We start from the raw sequence: 12,196 nt of genomic DNA, 5'->3' as shown, positions 1-12,196 counted from the left end.
TCTCTCCCTCTCTGGGGGGGGGGGGGGGCGAACCCCTCCAGGAATTACAGGAAAGACAAGCTGCTGAAGTGAAGGCCTTGGAAAACGAACTGGGCCGCCTTGTGGGGCAAATTGAGGAGTTGGCGGGCCAGATGGCCACCCTGGGGCTGACTCTCACACAGGTAAGGGGGGGGGCAGCACACCTGGTGTCTTCTGAAAGGGAAAAGTGTCTACGATGCCCTCTAGAGGTCATCAGTTGGAGGTACAGAATTATTTATTTATCTATTTAATGGGCGCTTTCGCACTGACCTTAATCGGTAGCGATGCCCCTCTTCAGCGCGCAGGATCAGCCCGGATTTCGCACCAATTGCCGCGGAGCACCCGGAAGAGCCGGAAAGTCCCGCGGCTTTTGCGGTGCAAATGGAAACCGCCAAAATCCAGTTTCCATTTGCGCCACAAAAGCTGCGGGACTTTCCGGCTCTTCCGGGTGCTCCGCGGCAATTGGTGCGAAATCTGGGCTGATCCTGTGCGCTGAAGAGGGGCGTCGCTGCCGATTAAGGTCAGTGCGAAAACACCCAATGTGTACTCCGCCTTTCTTTCCAGTGGGGACCCAAGAGCTGCTGGCATGGTTCTTTTTGCCTCCATTTTGTCCTGCCAGCAGCCCTGCGAGGTTGGTGAGACAGAGCGCGTGACTGGCCCAAGGTCACCCACCAAGTTCCCAGAGTCCAAGTGGGGATTTGAACCTGGGTCTCCAAGATACTGGCCTGACACTTAACCGCTATGCCTCTCTGGCTCTCAGCTACACATTCTTTAGTCTCAGCTACATATTAGGTGCCTGGCACATTTGGGGTTTTCTCTCTCTCTCTCTCGGTGCCTGGAATGCTAGATGAGAAGGTGGGAGAGAGAGCCTTTAGCTCTGTCATAAGTACATCAGAAGAACCCTGCTGGATCAGACCAGTGGTCCATCTAGTGCTCCACTGTCTCACACAGTGGCCAACCAACAAGGAAGAATTGATTGAAGAAGTGGAAATAGTGGGCAGTAGTGACCATGTGATTTTGGAATTTACAGTCTTAGGGAAGGAAAAAGCTATACGTAGTCAGACTATAGGTTGGACTTCAGAAAGGCAAACTTCGATAAAATTAGAACTATGCTGGGTAAAATCTCATGTTGAGAAATACTTAGGGGGGTTCAGAAGGGGTGGGAGTTTCTTAAAAGCGAAATACTGAAAGCGCAATCACAGACGATTCCTATGAGAAGGAAAAATGGAAAAAGCCTGAAGAAGCCGAGTTGGCTCCATAAGCAGCTCTCTAAAGACTTGAGAAATAAAAAATCCTTTAGGAAATGGAAGGAGGGCCTTATAACCAAGGGTGAATATAAACAAATCACCAGTGCTTGTAGAGAAAAGGTTAGGAAAGCTAAAGCTCAGTATGAGCTCTGGCTGGCCAAAGATGCTAAAAACAACAAAAAAGGGTTCTTTTCTTACGTTCAGAGTAAGAAAAAGAGCAAAGACATGGTAGGCCCATTGCGAGGGCAGGAAAGTGAAACTGTAACAGGTAATGAAGAGAGGGCGGAACTGCTCCATTCCTACTTTTCCTCAGTCTTCTTTTCTGAGGGAAACGGTGCTCAGCATGGCAGAAACAGAACATATAAGGAGGGCATGAAGTTCCAACCTAGGATTAGCATAGGGGGTAGTACATAAACACCTAGTTTCTTTAAATGAAACTAAGGGCCAGATGAACTGCATCCAAAGGTTCTAAAAGAGCTTGCAGATGTAATTTCTGAGCCCCTGGCTATTATTTTTGAGAATTCTTGGAGAACAGGAGAGGTGCCGGAAGATTGGAGGCAGGCGAATGTTGTCCCTATCTTCAAGAAGGGGAAAAAAGAGGATCCAGGTAACTACCAACCCGTCGGCTTGACGTCTATACCTGGAAAAGTTTTAGAACAAATCATCAAACAGTCGGTCCTGGAACATTTAGAAAGAATGGATGTGATTACTAAGGGCCAGCATGGGTTTCTCAAGAATAAGTCATGTCAAACTAACTTGATCTCTTTTTTTGAGAAAGTGACTACCTTGCTGGATCAGGGGAATGCTGTAGACGTCGTTTATCTTGATTTCAGTAAGGCTTTTGATAAAAGTTCCACATACTATCCTTGTTGACAAGTTGGTAAAATGTGGTTTGGATCCTGTTACCGTTAGGTGGATCTGTAACTGGTTAACAGATTGCACCCAAAGAGTGCTTGTGAATGGTTCCTCATTCTCTTGGAGAGGAGTGACAAGTGGAGTGCCTCAAGGATCTGTTCTGGGACCTGTTTTGTTCAACAACTTTATAAATGAATTGGATGAAGGAATAGAGGAAATGGTTATTAAATTTGCCAATGATACTAAATTGGGAGGGGTTGCAAATACAGAAGAAGACAGAAACAGGATACAGGATGACCTTGACAGGCTGGAAAACTGGGCTAAAATCAATACAATGAATTTTAACAGGGATAAATGTAAAGTTCTGTAATTAGGTAGGAAAAATCCCATGCGTAGTTATAGGATGGGAGAGACTTGTCTTAGCAGTAGTATATGCTAAAAGGATCTAGGGGTCTTAGTGGATTATAAACTGAACATGAGTCAACAGTGTGATGCGGTGGCTAAAAAGGCAAATGCAATTTTGGGCTGTATCAACAGAAGTATAGTGTTCAGTTCACGTGATGTGATGGTATCGCTTTACTCTGCTCTGGGAAGACCTCACCTGGAGCGTTGTGTTCAGTTTTGGGTGCCACATTTTAAGAAGGATATAGACAAGCTGGAACGAGTCCAGAGGAGGGTGATGAAGATGGTGAGGAAGTCTAGAGACCAAGTCCTATGAGGAAAGGTTGAAGGAGCTGGGGATGTTTAACCTGGAGAGGAGACGGCTGAGAGGTGATAGAATCACCATCTCCAAGTACTTGAAGGGCTGTCATATAGAGGATGGTGTTGAATTGTTTTCTGTGGCCCCGGAAGGTAGGACCACAACCAATGGCTCAACATTAAGAAGAACTTCCTGACCGTTAGAGCGATTCCTCAGTGTAATAGACTTCCTCGGGAGGTGGTGGGCTCTCCTTCCTTGGAGGTTTTTAAACAGAGGCTAGATGGCCATCTGACAGCAACGAGGATCCTGTGAATTTAGGGGGAGGTATTTGTGAGTTTCCTGCATTGTTCAGGGGGTTGGGCTAGATGACCCTGGAGGTCCCTTCCAACTCTATGATTCTATGGAAGCTGTTTTTTGAGGTAGAGGCACCAAATTTTCAGCATAACATCCCGTGCCTCTCCTCAAAATACCCTCCAAGTTTCAAAAAGAACTGGAGAATCCAGTTCTATGAGCCCCAGAAGAAGGTGCCCCTGTCCATTATTTCCAAATGGAGGGAAGGCATTTGAAAGGTGTGTAGTCCCTTTAAATGTGATGGCCAGAACTCCCTTTGGAGTTCAGTTGTGCTTGTCACACCCTTGCACCTGGCTCCGCCCCCAAAGTCTCCTGGCTCCACCCCCAGAGTCCTCAGATATTTCTTAATTCAGACTTGGTAACCCTAATTACAACTGATCTCCAGACTAGCGGCCATTTTCTCTGAGGGAACTGATCTCCAGATTAGGGAGATCGGTTCCCTCAGAGAAAATGGCCGCTTCGGCAGACGACCTCAGGGGCATTCTACCCCACTGAGATTCTTCCCCTCCCCAAATGTCACACTCCCCAAATCTCCGAGTATTTCCCAAATCTGAGCTGGCAAGCCTAGGGCTTCCTGACAGATTGTGCCTTGTTAGTGAGCCCTGGAGCCACCCGGGGGCGCCCTGAGTGATTCTCTGGCTGTTCTCAGGTGGAGGGAGAAGTGCGGCAACGGCAGCTGGGCGCGACCGAACTGGAGCAGACTCTGCGCGTGAAGGGCCAGACTGTGCAGCTGCTGCCTGATGCGGAAAACAACATGGCTAAGCTACAGGTATGTGGTGGGGTGGTGGTCAGTGTTTTCTCTAAGCTGAGTTAGTGTGAGCTAGCTCACAGATTTTAAACCTCTAGCTCACACATTTTTGTCTTAGCTTGGGAAAGATGACCTCAGAGCACACTCATTGATGCAGGAGCTTTTAAGGCCAGTCAGAGCTGGCGCGTCCATTAGGCAACATTTGGCAGCGGCCTAGGGTGCTAGCGCTTCGGGGGTGCGTTGTTTCTGCTTGTTGAGGGGTTGGAGAAATCTTCCGGCCCCTCGGCAAGCAGAAAGAACGTGGGGCTTAACTTTCAGTCCCGAACTGAAAATGCCACCTCGTTTCTGCTTGCTGAGGGGTTGGAGAAATCTTCTGGCCCCTCAGCAAGCAGAAACAACGCAGGGCTTAACCGGACTGAAAATGCCACCTCGTTTCTATAGAAACAACGCAGTGCTTAATTTTCAGTCCCGGACTGAAAATGCCACCTCGTTTCTGCTTGCTGAGCGGTTGGAGAAATCTTCTGGTCCCTCAGCAAGCAGAAACAACGCGGTGCTTAACTTTCAGTCTCGAACTGAAAATGCCACTTCGTTTCTGCTTGCTGAGGGGTTGGAGAAATCTTCCGGCCCCTCAGCAAGCAGAAACAATGCACCGGGCACTCGAGAGTGCAGTGTTTTAAAGGTGGCTGGCTGCCTTCAGGTTGAAAGCAGCCGGTCGCCTTTTAAAAACTATGCTCTTTGGAGGCTCAAAGAGTGTAGTACTGGGGGAAAGTGGTGGTACGGCAGCACTCTTGTTCGCCGCCCACCACTCTCTAGTTCCCCTACCGGTGACGTCCCTTTTTTCACGTGCAAAAAAAAAACACCAAAAGGGAGCTGGAGAGGGGGAGGGCGCAGCGCAGGTGTCTGCCTCTAGCGGCAGATCCCTTAGCACCGGCCCCGATGCCAGTAGCTCACAAAGTAGCATTTTTGCTCACAAGACTGCAGCTTAGAGGGAACATTGGTGGTGGCAGCACAGAATGGCTCGGGAGCTGGGTTTGGGAAGGGAAAACTGTGTCCAGAATCTAGGTAGGAAGAGGCTGGGGGGTGAAGAGGGTGTTTCATGCGTGACGACCGGGGTGTGGACCTGTGTTCCCTGTAAGCTGAGTTAAGTGTGAGCTAGCTCACGGGGTTTTTTGCCTCCAGCTCACACATTTTCATCTTAGCTCAGGCAGGATAGCCCCAGAGCAAACTCACAACTTTAATGCCGGTAGCTCACAAAGTAGAATTTTTGCTCTCAAGACCTCACAGCTTACAGAGGGTATTGGTGTGGACCAGGGCTTTTATTGTAGCAGGCACTCCTTTGCATATTAGGCCACACACCCCTGATGTAGCCAATCCTCCGAGAGCTTATAGTAAGCCCTGTAATAAGAGCCCTGTAAACTCTTGGAGTAGAACCCCGTGGCGCAGAGTGGTAAAGCTGCAGTACTGCACTCCAAGCTCTGCTCACGATCTGAGTTCAATCCCAGCGGAAGCTGGATTCAGATAGCCGGCTTGAGGTTAGCCTTCCATCCTTCCGAGGTCGGTCAAATGAGTACCCAGCTTGCTGGGGGGGAAGTGTAGGTGACTGGGGGGGGGGGGAAGGCAATGGCAAGCCACCCCGTAAAAAAAGTCTGCCATGAAAACGTGATAGCAACGTCATCCCACAGTCGGAAATGACTGGTGCTTGCACAGGGAACTACCTTTTTTTTTTTTAACTTTTAAACCCTTGGAGGATTGGCTACATCAGCGGTTTGTGGCCTAATATGCAAAGGAATTCCTGCTACAAAAAAAAAAGCCCTGGTCTTAAATATTTGGAAACCTTTTAGAGCAGGGGTGGCCAACGGTAGCTCTCCAGATGTTTTTACAATTCCCATCAGCCCCAGCCAGCATGGCCAATGGCTGGGGCTGATGGGAGTTGTAGGCAAAAAACATCTGGAGAGCTACCGTTGGCCATCCCTGTTTTAGAGGAAGTGTCATTTAGGAAACTTCTCCTTCTCAACCCTGAATATCCTCCAGTGAGCTTACTTAACAGAGCAGAGGCTGAACAGAGGCGGAAAATATCAGCTTGGTAGAGATATCCCATCCTGAATCTGTAATCAGGGTTTCCAGGCGTCTCCCCAAATCTGCTTAGCTTCCGCGAGCTTGCCGACATTGAAGAAGATGATATTGGATTTATACCCTGCCCTTCTCTCTGAATCTCAGAGTCTCAGAGTGGCCTACAATCTCCTTTAACTTCCTCCCCCACAACAGGCATCCTGTGAGGTGGGTGGGGCTGAGAGGGCTCTCTCAGCAGCTTCCCTTTCAAGGACAACTCTGCAAGAGCTCTGGCTGACCCAAGGCCATTCCAACAGCTGCAAATGGAGGTGTGGAATCAAACCCTGTGAGGTGGGTGGGGCTGAGAGGGCTCTCACAGCAGCTGCCCTTTCAAGGAAAACTCATGTGGGAGTTATGGCTGACCCAAGGCCATTCCAGCAGCTGCAAGTGGAGGTGGGGAATCAAACCCTGTGAGGTGGGTGGGGCTGAGAGGGCTCTCACAGCAGCTGCCCTTTCAAGGACAATTCCTGTGAGAGCTATGGCTGACCCAAGGCCATTCCAGCAGGTGCAAGTGGAGGAGTGGGGAATCAAACCCTGTGAGGTGGGTGGGGCTGAGAGGGCTCTCACAGCAGCTGCCCTTCCAAGGACAACTCATGTGGGAGTTCTGGCTGACCCAAGGCCATTCCAGCAGCTGCAAGTGGAGGTGGGAAATCAAACCCTGTGAGGTGGGTGGGGCTGAGGGCTCTCACAGCAGCTGCCCTTTCAAGGACAACTCATGTGGGAGTTATGGCTGACCCAAGGCCATTCCAGCAGCTGCAAGTGGAGGTGGGGAATCAAACCCTGTGAGGTGGGTGGGGCTGAGAGGGCTCTCACAGCAGCTGCCCTTTCAAGGACAACTCCTGCGGGAGTTATGGCTGACCCAAGGCCATTCCAGCAGGTGCAAGTGGAGGAGTGGGGAATCAAACCCTGTGAGGTGGGTGGGGCTGAGAGGGCTCTCACAGCAGCTGCCCTTCCAAGGACAACTCATGTGGGAGTTCTGGCTGACCCAAGGCCATTCCAGCAGCTGCAAGTGGAGGTGGGAAATCAAACCCTGTGAGGTGGGTGGGGCTGAGGGCTCTCACAGCAGCTGCCCTTTCAAGGACAACTCATGTGGGAGTTATGGCTGACCCAAGGCCATTCCAGCAGCTGCAAGTGGAGGTGGGGAATCAAACCCTGTGAGGTGGGTGGGGCTGAGAGGGCTCTCACAGCAGCTGCCCTTTCAAGGACAACTCCTGCGGGAGTTATGGCTGACCCAAGGCCATTCCAGCAGGTGCAAGTGGAGGAGTGGGGAATCAAACCCTGTGAGGTGGGTGGGGCTGAGAGGGCTCTCACAGCAGCTGCCCTTTCAAGGACAGCTCTGCGAGAGCTCTGGCTGACCCAAGGCCATTCCAGCAGCTGCAAGTGGAGGAGTGGGGAATCAAACCCGGTTCTCCCAGATAAGAGTCTGCTCACTTAACCACTACACCAAACTGGTTCCTTGCAATCACATCGTGGGCCTGTCGTCCTCTGGAGATAACGAAAAAAAGGTTTGATGCATGTGTAGATGCTCATTACTTTTCTTTCACACTTTATTCTGCTGTCTCCAGGGCTTTTTTTGTAGCAGGAACTCCTTTGCATATTAGGCCACACCCCCTGATGTCGCCAGTCCTCCAAGAGCTTACAGTAGGCCCTGTAAGAAGAGCCCTGTAAGCTCTTGGAAGATTGGCTACATCAGGGGTGTGTGGCCTGATATGCAAATGAGTTCCTGCTACGAAAAAAACCCTGGCTGTCTCCATAAACAACGGAGAACCGAACATCGCCTCCCTGGAGTTCAGAGTGGTGTCGTGCAGGCTGAAATCCAGATGTCCTCTGTCTCCCCCAGGTGGTGGTAGAGAGTAGCGCGCAGCGCATCATCCAGCTGGCCGCCCAGTGGGAGAAGCACCGAGTGCCACTCATCCAGGAATTTCGGGAGCTCAAAGCCCTGCACGACTCCAAGGAGGTGAGGCTGTGGGAAACTAAGGCGAGGGAGGGGTCCTTCTCAGGGGTCACTCCGTAGAAAAATAGGCGGTGGAGCTCATTCGCATAACTCATTAGCATATGCCGCTCCCCCCGCCAGCTAAAAGCAACCTGATGCGAGAAAGGAGAGCCCCGGGCAAGAGAGGCTAGACATCCAGCCAGCCCAAGCAGACCTTGCTCGCCTGGGGCTCTCCTTGGCCACCCCCCACCCAATCAAAAGCCCACCACCCAAAATCACGCAAGAAGTGGAGGAAATGGTGACGTGGGCTTTTCCAGGGGTGAATGAGGGCTGCTGGGGCTGTGGCAAAGCCCCTGGTGGCTGGCTGGCTGGCTGCCCGCTCTAATCCAGGGGTTGTTATGCAGCTGCACCAGCTAGTCAATGGACAAGGTAGTTAGGTGGGGGGGCCGTCAGAAAGGTTCAGGAGCTGGTCCTTCCCAGGGCAGTGGGGCTCAGCAGCAGAAACCCCTTTGTTTCTTGTTGTTTTAAGAGTTTTATTTGGATTTTATAGGGTACAGAAAGAGAAAAGGAGGATTAAGTAGAGTCAAAGGAAACAGACATTAAAAATATTCATCTTATCCATAATCTCATTATCAAGCAGTTCATAACTTAAAACTAACAATGCATTCAACACGTTCCATTTCAACACCAGTCTTCCGAAGTTACACGTATTATTTTCAAAGCCAAATTATTCCCATAATAATTATCAAATTTTTCTTCTGTCACATCCTCTTATCCTTTTATCTTCAGTCCATAGTGACTAACCATCTACATACAAAGAAAAACATCCAAATATATATATATACATAAAGTAGTTAATAGTTAAACTATTATTAAGTATTGACTTGAAATAACTGAAATTACATTTATTGCATTTATATTGTACCGATACAGCACCATGAAACGTTTTTAAAAATTTAAATTGTAATTATCTTTTATTGGTTTTAATCTATAAAAATGAATGTTGTTGGCCGCCCTGAGTCCGCTTGCGGAGAGGGCAGGATAGAAATTTAATGTAATAAATAATAAAACGTTCATCACCTTCAAGTAGAGTGTCATAATATTCATTTTACATTTTCCCCCTTTTTACGTATAATACTCAAAATAATTTGCCCATTCCCCCCCCCCAAACTCTTTAATCAACCTCTTATTTATATAATTTGTTAATTTGGCCATAGTTGGATATTTTTTATTTGAACATTTATGCTCTTTTATTTGAACATTACCCAACTTTCCACTTTGCTGCAGTCAACATGTATCTGAACAATTCTTGGATGGTGCAAGTCCCCCACGCATGATAGAAAGAGCCTTTCGCCTCTTTACATATCCAGCAGACCCCAGGGTAATTCTTGACTGCCCTTGGTTTCTTCTTGCAGCTGGAATCATCGCGACGCCTCTCGGAAATCAGGGAACTGCATGAGCGGATCCGATCGACCGCCGACGAGGCCAAGCGCAAGGATGATCTTTATAAGCAGCTGGTTAGTGGCTTGGGCTGGGAGCTCGTTAGTACATGTGCTGAAAAATTGGGAGGGGAACTCATTTTCTTGCATGACTTTGGTTCTGCTAAAAATGGGGAACATAAGAGAAGCCATGTTGGATCTGGCCAGTGGCCCATCCAGTCCAATGCTCTGTGTCACACAATGGCCAAAAAAACCCAGGTGCCATCAGGAGGTCCATTAGTGGGGCCAGGACACTAGAAGTCCTCCCACTGTTGCCCCTCCCAAGCACCAAGAATACAGAGGATCACTGCCCCAGACGGAGAGTTCCAACAATACGCTGTGGCTAACAGCCACTGATGGACCTCTGCTCCAGATGTTTATCCAATCCCCTCTTGAAGCTGTCTATGCTTGCAGCCGCCACCTCCTGTGGCAGTGAATTCCATGTGTTAATCACCCTTTGGGTGAAGAAGGACTTCCTTTTATCCGTTTTAACCCAACTGCTCACAATTTCATTGGGTGTCCACGAGTTCTCGTATTGGGAGAAAAGGACTTTTTTCTCTACCTTCTCTATCCCATGCATAATCTTGTAAACCTCTGTCATGTCACCCCTGAGTCACATGAACTGATTTTCCTGATATGTGCCCCCGATATGCAGGGCTTTCTTTCCTTAAAGGCTGAACAAATTGCTAGAGGACATCAACTGGAATTATTAGTGTAATTAACACATGGAATTCACTGCCATAAGAACATAAGAGAAGCCATGTTGGATAATAATAATAAATTTTTATTTATATCCCGCCCTCCCCGCCTAAGCAGGCTCAGGGCGGCTAACAACATTCATAAACATACAATATGGTAAATATAAGATTTTAAAATTAACATTATTTAAAAACCAGTCGATATACAATTAAAATGAATAGCTTAATCTGACAGTGACGATGGCATTTTCGACCCTAATTTCTGTCAGTTTACATAATTTACATAATGACACAGGCCCTTAAGCAGGACCATGTTTGACGGATCCCTTTAGTAACAACCTTATTCAGCAGTCTGTATAAGATAGTTGTTTGAAGAGGGTGGTCTTGCAGGCCCTGCGGAACTGATCAAGGATCAGGCCAGTGGTCCATCCAGTCCAACACTCCATGTCACATGGTGGCCAAAACTCCAGGGCCATCAGGAGGTCCACCAGCAGGGCCAGAACTCCAGAAGACCTCCCACTGTTGCCCCCCACGCCAAGAATACAGAGCATCACTGCCCCAGACATAAGAATATAAGAGAAGCCCTATTGGATCAGGCCAATGGCCCATCCATTCCAACCCTCTATGTCAGAGAGTGGCCAAAACCCAGGAGCCATCAGGAGGTCCACCAGCAGGGCCAGAACTCCAGAAGCCCTTCCATTCTTGCCCCCCAAGCACAAAGAATACAAAGCATCACTGCCCCAGACATAAGAATATAAGAGAAACCGTGTTGGATTAGGCCAATGGCTCATCCAGTCCAACACTCTGTGTCACACAGGGGCCAAAACCTGGGGGCCATCAGGAGGCCCCCCAGCAGGGCCAGAACTCCAGAAGCTCTTCCACTCTTGCCCCTGCAAGCACTATGAAGACAGAGCATCACTGCTCCGGACATAAGAGAAACCTTGTTGGATCAGGCCAGTGGCCCATCGAGTCCAACACTATATCATACAGCGGCCAAAAAAACCCAAGTGATGGCAGCTACAAGCATAGACAGCTTCAAGAGAGGATTGGATAAACATATGGAGCAGAGGTCCATCAGTGGCAGTTAGCCACAAGGTGAAGATGGAACTCTCTTTCTGGGGCAAGTGATGCTCTGTATTCTTGATGCTTGGGCGTGCAACAGGGGGGAGGACGTCTGGTGTCCTGGACCCACTGATGGACCTCATGATGGCGCCTGATTTTTTTTTGGCTACTGTGTGACAGAGAGTGCTGGACTGGGTGGGCCATTGGCCTGATCCAACATGGCTTCTCTTCTGTCTGGGGCAGTGATGCTCTGTATTCTTGATGCTTGGGGGGCCAACAGTGCGGAGGGCTTCTAGTGCCCTGGCCCCAATTTTGGAGTTTCTGATGGCACCTGGGTTTTGACCACTGCATGACATAGAGTCTCTGACTGGATAGGCCACTGCTTTGATCCAACAAGGCTTCTCTTATGTTCTTATATATCAGTCCTTCTTCCCAGTTCCCTCTGTACAGGAAAACAGAGGAGCATTCAGTCACCTCAGCTCCCCCTGCGGTCAAAAGTGGTATAGCTCAGGCCTCTAAGTTCTTCAGCACAGTGGTCTGCTGCACCGAGAATACTTCGGGGGTGGCGTTCAGAGCCTTCGGTTACCTGTTTTCTCCATTCTCACTGTTGTTTGCCCTCCTTGCCTGCAGGTGCTGGAGATGGAATCCCTCCCCAAAGATGTCTCTCGCTCTGCCTACACCCAGCGCATCCTGGAGATCGTCAGCAACATCAGTAAGCAGAAAGAGGAGATCACCAAGGTAAAAGGAAATCCCACCCGGGAGGGGGGGCTCTCTTTCAAGGCCAGCACTGATGCCAAAGGAATGCGTCTGTCGTTGGGCTGCACCATTTCGGAGCTTGGGGGTGGGGGGAGGACCGTAAAATGCTGGAACACTTTCCTCTCCCTCCCTTGAAACAAAGGCTGCACCCACACACAGGGCCGGTGCGTGGGAGTAGGCAAAGTAGGCGGTCGCCTAGGGTGCCACCTGGCCTAGGGGGCACCACTGGGCGCCCCCTCCC

The 12,196-nt window shown here is 49.4% G+C and overlaps 1 protein-coding gene across 1 annotated transcript in view; it reads left to right on the top strand.

Annotated features, from left to right (window-relative positions):
- CCDC22 (coiled-coil domain containing 22) overlaps nucleotides 1-12,196 on the top strand; it is a 50,171-nt gene that overhangs the window by 26,501 nt on the left and 11,474 nt on the right. The window contains exons 10-14 of the mRNA XM_060251905.1: nucleotides 42-161; nucleotides 3,821-3,940; nucleotides 7,869-7,985; nucleotides 9,377-9,478; nucleotides 11,830-11,937. Of these exons, the coding sequence (XP_060107888.1) occupies nucleotides 42-161; nucleotides 3,821-3,940; nucleotides 7,869-7,985; nucleotides 9,377-9,478; nucleotides 11,830-11,937 (567 nt within the window). The remainder of the gene's footprint in view (nucleotides 1-41; nucleotides 162-3,820; nucleotides 3,941-7,868; nucleotides 7,986-9,376; nucleotides 9,479-11,829; nucleotides 11,938-12,196) is intronic.

This window comes from Heteronotia binoei, chromosome 13 (genome assembly GCF_032191835.1).
Source record: "Heteronotia binoei isolate CCM8104 ecotype False Entrance Well chromosome 13, APGP_CSIRO_Hbin_v1, whole genome shotgun sequence".
In the NCBI taxonomy this organism is placed as follows: domain Eukaryota; kingdom Metazoa; phylum Chordata; class Lepidosauria; order Squamata; family Gekkonidae; genus Heteronotia; species Heteronotia binoei.
This window is presented reverse-complemented; position numbering and strand designations above follow the sequence as displayed.